This window comes from Scatophagus argus, chromosome 14 (genome assembly GCF_020382885.2).
Source record: "Scatophagus argus isolate fScaArg1 chromosome 14, fScaArg1.pri, whole genome shotgun sequence".
Lineage (NCBI taxonomy): Eukaryota > Metazoa > Chordata > Actinopteri > Scatophagidae > Scatophagus > Scatophagus argus.
Window position 1 is genome coordinate 365,352 of NC_058506.1, and position 13,190 is coordinate 378,541.

The window sequence follows — 13,190 nt, forward strand, 5'->3', positions numbered from 1 at the left end:
GAAACAGCCCAACATCCACATTCACAGGGAATACAGTGTTTTAGTGAGGGGCCACATGCAAATATCAGAGCACCAGAGTCTGAATAATTGCTTTATTATTATTAACTTTATCTTTTTTCTTTGATAATCAGAATTTTGCAGACTGCTGTAGCCAGAAAAGTCAACACAAGCTTAATTTAAAGAAGAGAACAACATATTTCTGTGAAATCTTTATTTTGCAGATAAAAGCGACATAGAAAGCTGTAAAGATCACTTTTTCATTTAACAGTGACATGAGGTTAGGTACTCCCAAAAAGAAGTTTCAAGTGGTCAAATAATTTGTGGTCCCAAACAGTAGGTAATGATCACACAGACATATACACTAATGACCCATTAACGATGCAGGTATACTTTATGTAGCAGCCTTTAAACCCAGTTATTATCAATGTATGTCTTCCAACATATTATCCCATCCAGTATAAATGTATGTCAGCCTAACATAAAGAGCGATAACTACTACTCACATTGAAAATTAGCAATTTCATGTAGTTTGCTTAGTTGTATATATCAATCAATTAGAAAACAATGACACATTTATATACACCAGTTACATACAGTTTTCTATGACACTAAGTAACTCAGTTACTGGTTCAATGTGTTCAAAGAGACAGTGATTCTGTACTTTGTTGTGTTTGGTCCTAACACTGCTTCATGACTACCAGGTTCTTCAGCATGTCAAAGGAGTTTCCATCAGGCTCCAATGAGACCAACCCCTGCTCCCTGCTGTATACTTTGAGAAAGCCGTTGCTGTCGAGACCCACCACTTCAGCTTCCAGTCCATCCTCACTCCAGAGACGCACCTGAGTCCCGCTGAGGTCAGAGCAGAGAGAACCACTGTCAAAGCTTTGCTTATAATTATGGGGTTCAGAGAACTATATAACTCTGCAACTGAAAGCTGTATCTGCCTCTAAGCTCAGATGATAAGTGAAAGCCTAGCTTAGAGACCTAGCTTTTATCTTGGTCATTACAAGTGCCATCCATAGATGATATATATATTGTTTTTTTTTTTCAGTACAGTCCAGGCTATCAAGACCTGCTATAATTTTATGTAGTAATACTTACATATTTTTAGTTTATATAATTTTTTTTAACCACAAAAATATTTTGTGCATTATGAAATTCTTCAATTTTAAATGACCACCTAAATTAATTACACCAAATCCAACACCAATTTACATGAAAACCTAGTTAAGATTAACACCAACAGCGGCAGCAGTTTATCAGTCACATCTCCATATTAACCTGAAACCTACTGCTAAATAAAACTCATTTGAAACCCTTACTCTTAGCTTCCCACACCCAGACTGGAGAGCAGATAAACCACTCCTGTTTGCTGTGGTGTACCGTCCCCCAGTGCTTTACTCTGAGTTCTTAAATGAATTCCCTGACTTTCTATCATAATTAGCAGTAAACTCAGACAAAGTTATCATATTGGGAGATTTTAACATCCATGCGGATGTTGAAAATGACTGTCTAGCTTCTGCATTCAAACCACTGGCAGACTCATTTGGCTTCTCCCAGAGGGTAAATAAACCCACTCACTCCCTTAATCATATCCTAGACCTGGTGCTATCCTATGGCATTGATTCTGAGCACCTTACAGTTCAGCACCCTCAAAATCCTGTCTTGTCTGACCACTCCTTAATAACATGTGAATTTACTTTAGCAAACTCTACTTCGCTTGGAAAAAAATCCACTACAGCAGATGCCTTTCTGACACTGCTGTATCTAAATTTAAAGAACTTATTCCAGCAGAGCTTGCCATTACGCCCTACATTAACACAATGGAGGGCAACTATGCCAATTTCACTCCCTCACAGGTAGACCTTCTTGTACATAGCACTGCAACATCACTTCTTGGGACCCTTAATTCTGTAGCACCTTTGAAAAAGAAGGTCATTAACCGGAACAGAGTAGCACTCTGGTACTATTCAAATCTACACATACTGAAAAAGAAAACTAGACAGCCAATGTGTAGAACACCGTTAAATCTGGAAAAATTGTTTATTAATGTATATAAAAAAGAATTTTGTAGCATATTCCTCTTTAATAGTGTAGCCAGGCTAACTATAAACCATACGGCTGTTGAGCTATGCATCCCTCCAACTCTCAGTAGTGATGATTTCTTAACTTTCTTCACTGATAAGATTGTGAACACCAGAGCGAGGATTGGCAGTAATATTCCACCAATTACAGTTTCTCTTATAGCAACCTTCACACCTAAAGTATGTTTGGACAGCTTTCCCCCATTCAGCTCTCAGAGTTAACTTCAGTCATTACCTCATCCAAGTCATCCATCTGTCTACTTGACCCAGTCCCAACTAGACTACTTAAGGATTTCTTTCCCGTAGTTAACATTTCTATACTGAACCTGAACAATCTCTCTTTAGTCACAGGTTATGTACCAAGACAAGACAACTTTATTTGTATAGCCCATTTTTACAAGCAGTTTGTCTCAAAAGGCTTTACATAACATCATAGGAACATCCTATGCCCTTCGACCCTCACATCAAACAAAGGAAAAACTCCCAGAAAAACCTTTAACAGGAAAAAATGGGAGAAATCTCAGGGTGAGCAAGGACGGGCAGACGTGCAATGGATGTTGTACAGGCAGGAAAGCAGTTAACAACATGAAAACAACATTACTAAAAAGACAAATAAAACAAAATCTCAACTCATAAAAATTTTAAATTTTCATGTCATTCATCTGTTCAGTTTCACTTTCCATACCACCTCAATATGATTTTAACATTTCACAAGACTGAAATTATAATAATGAAATTATAATGAAATGCTCTATCATTCATGTATTTTTCATGTTCTGTCGAAAACCACTATCCTATCAATTCAATTCAATTCAGTTCAATTCATTTATATAGCACCCTATACAATCAAGATCGCCTTCAGACGCTCCAGCGAGCAAGTAGACAGTAGCAAGGAACACCCCCCCCCCGCCAGGAGGAAAACCAAAGCAAGACCCGGCGCGCAAGGGAGAACCACCGCTCCGATAGTCGGTGCACAGAAGAATGACAGGCCTTAAAAGTGGCTGTCATCAAACCATTATTAAAGAAACCTTCCCTTGACCCAGATGTATTAGTTAATTATAGGCCCATATCCAACCTTCCATACATCTCCAAGATCCTTGAGAAGGTTGTCCTAGAGCAGCTACATCGACATCTCCACTCTAACGACCTTTTTGAAACTTTCCAGTCTGGATTTAGAGAACACCATAGTACTGAAACAGCACTGATAAAAGTTTCTAACAACCTTTTCCTTGCATCCCATAGAGGTCTTGTCTCTATACTTGTACGTCTACATTTCAGTGCTGCATTTGAAACCATTGATCACAACATTCTTCTCCAAAGGCTGGACCATAAAATTGGGATTAAAGGATCTGCCCTTCGAAGGCTCAAGTCATATTTATCGGAAAGGTATCAGTTTGTAAACATTAATCAAGTATAGTAAAGTTATTTATGGTTTACCTCAGGGTTCAGGATTAGGGCCAATACTTTTCACTCTCTACATGCTTCCATTAGGGAACATTATCCGGAAGCACTCATCAATTGTCATTGTTATGCCGATGATGCTCAGCTATACTTATCTATAAAACCAGATGACAGAAGCCACCTTACCAATTTGGAAAACTGTCTGAAAGACATTAAGTCCTGGATGTCCTCCAACTTCTACTTACTTAATTCAGAACAAACAGAAGTTATTGTATTTGGATCTAAACATCTCAGGAACTCTTTTTCTAGCCAGGCTGCCACCCTGGATGGCATCACCTTTAACTCTACTACAGCAGTGAGGAACATTGGAGTTATTTTTGACCAGGACCTGTCCTTCAATTCCCATATAAAACACATCACTAACACTACCTTCTTTCACCTTCGTAGCATAGTTAACATAAGGAACATCCTTTCTCAGAGTGATGCTGAGAAGGTCCATGCATTCATCACTTCTAGGCTGGACTACTGTAATTCTCTTTTGTCAGGATGTTCTAAAAACCCTCTGACGAGTCTCCAGTTGGTCCAGAATGCTGCAGGGAGGGTATTGACAATAGTTAATAAGAGAGCGCATATCTCACCTGTTTTAGCCTCACTCCACTGGCTTCCCGTAGGATACAGGATAGACTTCAAAGTCCTTCTACTGACTTACAAGGCTCTCAATAACAAAGCTCCGTCCTACCTCAAGCACTTCATTGTTCCTTATTGCCCCATTAGAACACTTCATTCCCAGAATGCAAGTCCGCTAATGGTTCCCAGTATCTCTAAAAACAGCCTGGAAGGTAGCTAATGTGCTCCACTACTGTGGAATCAACTCTCTCCATGGGTCAGAGAGGCAGACACTCTCTCTAGTTTTAAGTCCAGGCTAAAGTCATTCCTCTATGATAGAGATAGTTATCGCTGGCTCAGGTAACTGAACCATTTTATAGCTATGCTGCCATAGGCTTAGACTGCTGGGGAACTCATCAGGATACAAGGAGCCATCTCCTCTCCTCTCCTTCCACACATTTGCTGTTCCATCTTTATCTGTTATACTGTGTAGTCTGGCTTTGGTGTCTCGCACTCTCTCTGTGTCTTCAGAGATTTCTCCAGACCTTCATCCCCATGCCCACCAGGAGCTGCCTCCATCAGCTGTCCCCTGACTGAACATTCCCCCTCTATCCCATATCTCATGTTTTTAAATGCTTCCCTGCGTGTACAACATCCATTGCATGTCTGCCCGTCCTCAGTGAGGGATCCTTCCTCTGTTGCTCACCCTGAGGTTTCTCCCATTTTTTCCTTGTTAAAGGGTTTTTCTGGGAGTTTTTTCTTAGTCGATGTAAGGGCAAACGGCAGAGGATGTTCCTATAATGTTATGTAAAGCCATTTGAGACAAACTGCATTTTGTAAAAATGGGCTATACAAATAAAGCTGTTTTGTCTAGTTGTCTTGTCGACACAGTTCAAACAAATATTAGAATTAAACATGGACTCTTAAAAATTCTCTGTCATCTCAAGCTGTTTTAGTAAATAACTTATTCATTTGAATTCATTTATTTGATTCATTTTGTCTAACTGAAACCTGGCTCTGTCCCAAAGAATATGTCCAACGTAAACAATAACAACGATAGCCTTTATACAGCATTTAACTGTTTATCAGATCTGATCCGCTTCTGTCAGTGTGTACACAAACAGACTCATTGTTTTAATAACAATTTCAACCTTGTTCTGACATATGGCGTTGAAACTAGTCATTTAATAGTCTTTCAACAAATTCCTCTTGCCTGTCCGTTGTTTAGTAACTTCTAAATTTCTGTTAGGTGACTACAAGTCACTACGAAAAATCATATATATATATATATATATATCTTTACATACATATATATACATATATATATATATATATACACATATGGATATATATATATATCCATGTATATGGATTTATATATATATCCATATACATACAGCTGTAAGACCAGATAGTTATCTAGACTGCTTTTCTCTCATTGATCTTCACCAACTAAACTCATTTATCTCTTCATCTAAACAAACAACATGCTCCTTGGACCCCTGCTCAAATACGTTTTACCCCTACTTAGCACTTCCCTACTAGATATGATAAATCTGTCCCTAATAACAGACTGTTTATCACAGTTCTTTAAAGCATCTGTAGTCAAACCTCTCCTTAAAAAGCACACACCTGACCCAGAGGTTTTAAGCAATTACAGGCCAATATCTGACCTTCCATTTCTCTCCAAGATCCTTGAAAAAACAGTCGCTAATCAGCTTTGTGACTTTCTAAACAATAATAGTTTATTTGAGGATTTCCAGTCTGCTTTTAGAGCTCATCACAACGTCAGCACTGGTCAAAGTTAGAAATAACCTTCAACTTGTATCAGACAAGGGTCTTGTCTCTATACTCGCATTGTTGTATTGTTAGACCTGCAACTCATATTGTTAGACCTTAGCACTGCATTTGACACTACTGACCATAATATTTATTTAGACAGACTGGATCACTTAATTGGCATTAAAAGAACTGCATTAAGTTGGCTTCAGTTTTATTTATCAGACTGAACTCATGCATTCATGTTAGCCTTGATGAGTCCCCCAAGGTTTTGTGTTTGGACCAATATTATTCACCATACATATGCTCCCCCTTGGTGATAGTATTAGGAAACATTACACATTTTAATTGTTATGCAGATGACATACAATTACATTTATCAATGAAACCAGATGAAACCACACAGTGCAGTTTACTTACTTCTCTCTGATCTTACTCTGAACTTTCTGCTTTGCGACTGTGACCTGAACTGACCTGACCTGAACATAAACTGAGGCTAATGCTTGCGTGTGCACTAGTGATGTGCACTCTTCTTTTGGAAAGTTTTGAATCATTGCAAAAAAAAAAAAAAAAAAAAGCAAAAAAGTGTTTCTTTATCATTCAAAGTGGGATGCAATGTCAGCCTTGACACCATGCAGAAATTTAGTGTGACTTCAAACCCGATTGTGGACATGCTTTCTCACAGAGAAAGATGTAATAGCTTTGACATTGGTAAGTTCTGTTGTTCTTCGCGTTATGCAATGACATAAGTAGGAGTGTAAAATGGATCAAGAAAAAATGAGTCAAGATATTATTTTGGAGTCATCTGACCTGAGAGATAGTGAGACTGTAGGCAGCAAAAAATGAGTGGATTTATAGCATTTTGAAAAATCAACAATATTGTTTGATTTTTTTGTTTGATCATTGTTAAACATGTTCAGACGGAGCCAATAAAAGCATTTTAACAGGAAAAATTGAATATTAACAAAATGTGTGGGTCTAGGTAAAAAATGTCACTTTCCCAAAAACTAATAAAATGGATTTATAGTGTTTTGGAAAAAAGCTCTTCATATGCAAGATTGAAAATGCTTGAATACAAACAAATGAAACAAAGACATAAAGAGAGATACAACAGACACCGTCATACGCACATTTTCTGACCTGTATATTTACTGTGTCATAGCAAATATACATGTCAGAAATTGAAAAGATAAATTATTTAGCTTTTCGTCTTAAATAACTGCTTTTTCATTGTGACATGACTTTTCCATGCCAATTTGAATCACAAAACAGAAAGTAAAGTGAAGAGGTATATATTTATGGGGTCAGCTTATATAATTAACTATAGTTAAACTGCTGGGATTATCAAACAGCACTCATTAGTGGAAGTGCACCAACAGCACTTCGTATTCTGTAGCAGTGTGCGTCACTTGTGGTAAACGTATTGTGTCATTTCCTGTTCCTGTTCTGTCCTGCTCGTTCACCTGGTGTTTGGTGTTGTGGATTTACTCTAACCGACCAATCTCCGTTCTGCCTCTGTTGCTTAGCTCAGCTTAGCTTACTGCTAGCATGGCTTCTTCCACGTGCTCTCCCTCTGCTTCTCTCTCTCCCGTCTTCTGCAAGATGTGTAAAATGTGGAGGTGAGGCTAAGTGAGCTAGAGGCCTGGCTCCGTACTCCAGATCATAGTTCAGTAGCCCCGGCAGCTAGCCAGCAGCAGTTGGCCTGTGCGGACCAGCCTGACTTAGTTGCTGTTAGCCGTCCCCCGGCAGCCCCTGAGTAGCTGGGAAGTCAGAGAGGCTGGAGGTTCAAGGGAAGTGTAGCCCAAAACAAAGGCCCATGGTTCCCCACCAGTATCTAACCACTTTTCCCCACTCAGCGACACACCCACTGAGAAACCAACCCTGGTTATTGGTGATTCTGTTTTGCGGTATGTGAAGCCAACACCAGCAACTATAGTTAAATGCAACCTGGGGGCCAGAGCAGGCGACATCGAGGTTAACTTAAAACTGCTGGCAAGAGAAAAGTGTATATAGTGTATATAATAGTAAGATTGTAATTCACATCGGTGCTAATGACACCCAGTTAACATGGAGTCGGTGTGTAATTTGGCAAAAACCATGTTGGATTCCGTAGTGTTCTCTGGTCCCGTCCCGAATCTGACCACACCACAAGCCAGTGACAGAGCTGGCTGTCACGGTTTTGTCCAGAAAACAACGTGGCCTTTATAGATAAAAGGCCTGGCCTTATTAGGAGAGATGGCATTCATCCCACCTGGGATGGTGCGGCTCTTATTTCTACCAAATTAGCCAAGTTTATTAGACAACCAACCCCCTGACAACCCAGGGTCGAGGCTAGGAGGCAGAGTCGCTGTCTTACACACCACCTTCCATTAAAAATACAATAAATAAAAATATAAATGCACACAGTAACACTAAGTTTAATAATTCCATAGAAACAGTGTCAGTCCCCCATCCTCTCACAGTCCAACTAGTTAAGAAAGTTAAGAAGTGCTAATCAAAATAATCTCATAAAAATATACACTAGAAAATAGTCAGAACCAAAACAAAGAACAATCAGATGTGAATTATTGAATACACAATCCCTAAAATCTCTCCTAGTCAATGATTTAATTATTGATCATCAATGTGATATATTTTATCTCACTGAGACTCTGTTACAGGATGAAGAGTATGTTAGTTTAAATGAATCAATTCCGTATAGTTATATTAACTATCATGTTCCTCGAGGCACAGACCAAGGAGGAAGAGTGGCAGCAATCTACCACTCTAGTCTTCAGATTAATCCCAAACCTATATCTATCCATAGTTCATTTGAGTCTCACTCTCAGCCTGTCTCACCAAACCTGGAAGTCAGAAAAGCCAGTTTTATTAGTTGTTGTGTATCACCCAACTACTGCTTACTCAGAGTTCCTCTCTGAGTTTTTAGACTTATCTAGTTTAGTGCTCAGTACAGATAAAGTCATTATAGTGGGTGACTTTAACATTCATATGGACGTCGGCTCTGACAGTTTTAAGACAGTCTTTAATACACTCCTAGATTCAATAGGTTTCATTCAGATAGTAAATGAACCAACACACTGTCATAATCACACCTTCGATCTGGTTCTCAGCTAGGACTTAGAAACTGAGAACCTCTTAGTTGCCCCTCAAAACCCTGTTCTTTCAGACCCCTCACTTTTAACTTTTGAACTAACTCTAACAGGCCTAACAGTACATAACAAAAAGTTTTACTATAGCAGATGCCTCTCTAAGAATACAAAGCACACAAAGCAAAGCACACTTTTCTGCCTTTTGTCAAGAAGGAGTCGTTTATACAGCACTCAGGTCCTGTTGGGCTTGGGCAAAGATCTTCAGCTCTAACACCTTCAGCATCATGTACCAGTACAACAGAGAGCACTGATTTGAATATGACTGCAAAAATTGACTGCTTTGTTAGCAACACTGCAGCCACTTTACACACAGTTTTAGATATGGTTGCCCCACTGAAAAAGAAGGTTATACATCATAGGATGCTAGCTCAGTGGTATAATTCAAATATCTGAACACTGAAGCAGGTATCAAGACAGATGGAGAGGAAGTGGTACTCCTCCAAATCAGTTGAATAGTAGTTAGTTAGTTATTTGTCTTTGTTTCACCTCTCATCCAAGAGGCTTCATCAGTTCATGCTCGCTTGACTAGGCTGGGACTAGATAGTTTATTGACATATAAATGTATTAAAAGGCCCTTCGTAAAGCCAGAACAGCTTATTATTCAACATTAAAAGAACAACAGTCGTGGATCAGCGGTTAGGGTGTCGGACCCGTAACCGGTGGATCGCTGGTTTGATTCCCCGTCCCGGTGTCCATGGCTGAGGTACCCTTGAGCAAGGTACCTAACCCCCACTGCTCCCCGGGCGCTGCACGCGGTCGCCCACTGCCCCGGGTTTGCTGTGTGTGTGCACGTCACTTGGGTGGGTTAAATGCAGAGAACAAATTTCGTTGGAGTGAGTTCCCTCCAATGACAAAATATGTCACTTTAATCTTAATCTTTAATCTTTTTTCTCTTTAACACTGTAGCCAGGCCGACAAAGAGTCACAGCTCTGTTGAGCCTTGTATTCCTGCAGCTTTTAGTAGTGAACACTTTATGAGTTTCTTCACCAATAAAATCACTAACATTAGAGAAAAAATCAATCAAGATCTCTCCACGATAGCCAATATACTGCCATCTTTAGAAACCATTTTTAGTCCTAATCCACCTCTGGACAGCTTCCTGCCCCTGGACTACCTTGCACTAACCTCCAGTATTAATAAATCTAACCCAACTACATGTCTCTTAAATCCCATCCCAACTAAGCTCCTCAAGGACGTCTTTCCTCTGATTGGCGCTTCCTTATTAGATCAGATCAACTTGTCTTTAACGACAGGTTATGTGCCACAGGCGTTTAAAACTGCTGTTATCAGACCTTTACTTAAAAAAACCTTCACTTGACCCAGGCATCTTAGCAAACTACAGACCGATATCCAGCCTCCTGTTTGTTTCTAAGATACTTGAAAGGGTGGCTGCAAGTCAGTTAACTGATCACATACATGGGAACAGTCTGTTTGAAGTGTTTCAGTCTGGTTTCAGAGCCCATCACAGCACAGAAACAGCGCTGGTTAAAGTTACTAATAACCTCCTCATGGCATCAGACCACGGACCTGTCTCTGCACTCGTTCTACTGGATGTTAGTGTTGCCAGATCAACGCTTTTTATTACACAGATTAGAACATGAGACTAGGATCACAGGGACAGCACTAGGCTGGTTTAAATCATATTTATCAGATAGATTTCACTTTGTTCACGTTAATGATGTTTCCTCTTTACGTACAAGGATTAATCACGGTGTTCCACTGGGGTTTAGTGCTTGCATCAATCCTGTTCACCTTATACATGCTCCCTCTAGGAAATATTATTCAGAGACATGGCATAACCTTTCATTGTTATGCTGATGACAGCCAGCTGTACTTATCCATAAAGTCTGAAGAAACACAGCCGTTAGTCAGACTTCAGCCATGTCTTAAGGACATAAAGGACTGGATGGCCTCCAATTTTTTATTATTAAACTCAGACAAAACTGAGATAATTGTTTTTGGCCCAAAACATCTCAGAAATAGAATAGCTGATAATATTCTCTCTCTGGATGGCATCACTTTGGCCTCCAGTACAACTGTGAGGAATCTCAGCGTTATCTTTGATCAGGACACGTCTTTTATCCATCTATCCATTTTCTATACCGCTTATCCATCAGGGTCGCGGGGGAGCTGAAGCTTATCATCCCAGCTGACTACGGCGAGAGGCGGGGTACACCCTGGACTGGTCACCAGTCAATCGCAGGGCCAACACACAAAGACAGACAACCACACACTCTCACACTCACACCTAGGGGCAATGTAGAGTAGCCAATTAACCTAATGTGCATGTTTTTGGGATTGTGGGAGGAAGCCGGGGGACCCAGAGAAAACCCATGCAGCACAGGGAGCCTCTTGCTATGAGGCGACAGTGCTAACCACTGCACCACCGTGCCGCCCACGTCATTTATCCATCATACCAATCAGATCTCTAACACTGCCTTCTTTCACCTCTGTAATATTGCTAAGATTAGGAGCATCCTCTCTGAGTGATGCTGAAAAACTTGTTACTTCTAGTCTAGACAACTGCAACAACAACTGCATTATTATCAGGATGTCCAAGGATGTTCAGGCTTTGGGTTTCTGTAAAGCACCTAGAGACAATTTTGATTGTAAAAGGTGCTATATAAATAAAATTGAATTGAACTGAATTGAATGTTGGGTTTTTCAGACTACATAAGAGCAGATGCTGGGATAATTTAATCAATTTTCACACACATTGTTAATCAGGGCTTAACTTACACCCATGGCTATATGACACATGTTGCACTTGTTAAATGTCAGCTGGAACATGCTACTACTGCTAGAACTTTGGATGTACACTTTAGCAGGTCAAACCAAACATTCTCTACTGCATTGAGACCCTGTCTCCACAGTTACATATTCGATATTTACAGAAACCCTGTAAGACACTGTGAAGAGACCAAAGAGACAGCCAGATGCCACCCATCAACACTCACCAGGATCCCTTCCCCCCCTATTCCAATGAGATGTGCCCATCAGTGCATATGCTCCAATCAGTGCATGTGCCAAAATAAACACCCAGAGAACTGCTATATATAAATATACAGCTCACACATTCGTTTGTCATACTGTGACATTGCCAGATGCTCTGTATCTGTGCCCAATGCTTAGGCGGCAGAGCAGCCTTAAGCAGAGCAAATCCCACAATCGCAAAGGTTGTGCGTTAAAGGATAGAGACCACTTAGATGCCCTGCCCCCTGCTATGTGAGTTGACAAGGATACAGGACACTCCCCTAGCTGGGCCAGGCAGGTCCACAACCCTGGCCACAGTATATGCAGTGTTACACTGTGTAGTGCCCCCTAGTTAGCCTGCCCCAGCACATACATGGCTCTGAGTGCCCGTGTCCATAGCCTGTGGACCTTCGTGCAAAGGCATGGGGAGCTCCAGCCCCCTTGTCTGTTGACATATGCTGCAGGCACAGAAAAAGTAAATAAGTAAATAAGACCCCTTCATGATATGCCTTCATTGTTGAAATGACCCAGGGTTCTGTCCCCAGATTCCCATGATGCTCAATGTGCCCCAGGGCAGAGGCAGGCTTGGGGTGCTGTCATGTAAGCACTGAGGTGCAAGCTTTTGCAGCCCTTGGTCTTGTCCATCTTGTTTGACAGTGCCCTGCCTTGTTGTATCCAGCCAGCCCTCAGGTCCTATTCATTGTACAGGTAGACTATAGTTGATTAAGCTGATGTGGCTGAGGCTGGTGCCATTCAACCTTACGGCACCTCATGACAGACAATAAACTTCCTACAGGGAGGTCTCTTCCACCTTGCCATACTGATGTCTCTAGGAAGTGAACTCATACGCCATGCCTTCTGTTTGTAGAAGTAGTTGCTAACTGTCGCTACAGCACATGGACACAGCAGCAAAAGCACCCATGCTATTCCCACCAACTAGGTTAGTTTCAATAGCAGACAGGGAGGACATGCAGAGAGAGTAATGCCACACCAACTAGTTTAGTAGAGCAATACCTCGGCGTGTTAGCAGATTGCATTTGTGTAAGACACTGTACAGTACCCCTCTCAAGTCTTTCACATCAAATGAAGAAATGCTGATGCTATCATGAGAGAGGCCCCAAGACCTACTCTCTGCTATACAATCAGTAAATGGATATTTTGCTTTTTCTTTGCTTTCTTGTTTTCCTCAAAGATTCT

General features: G+C 40.6%; 1 protein-coding gene across 4 annotated transcripts in view; it reads right to left on the bottom strand.

Annotated features, from left to right (window-relative positions):
• Positions 1 to 204: 204 nt before the first annotated feature.
• hlcs (holocarboxylase synthetase (biotin-(proprionyl-CoA-carboxylase (ATP-hydrolysing)) ligase)) overlaps positions 205 to 13,190 on the bottom strand; it is a 58,633-nt gene continuing 45,647 nt past the window's right edge. For 3 of the 4 annotated variants that reach the window (XM_046409994.1, XM_046409992.1, XM_046409995.1), the window contains one exon: positions 205 to 849. In XM_046409994.1, coding sequence (XP_046265950.1) covers positions 678 to 849 — 172 coding nt within the window. In that variant the 3' untranslated portion in view covers positions 205 to 677. The remainder of the gene's footprint in view (positions 850 to 13,190) is intronic. The other variant, XM_046409993.1, reaches the window with a different exon arrangement.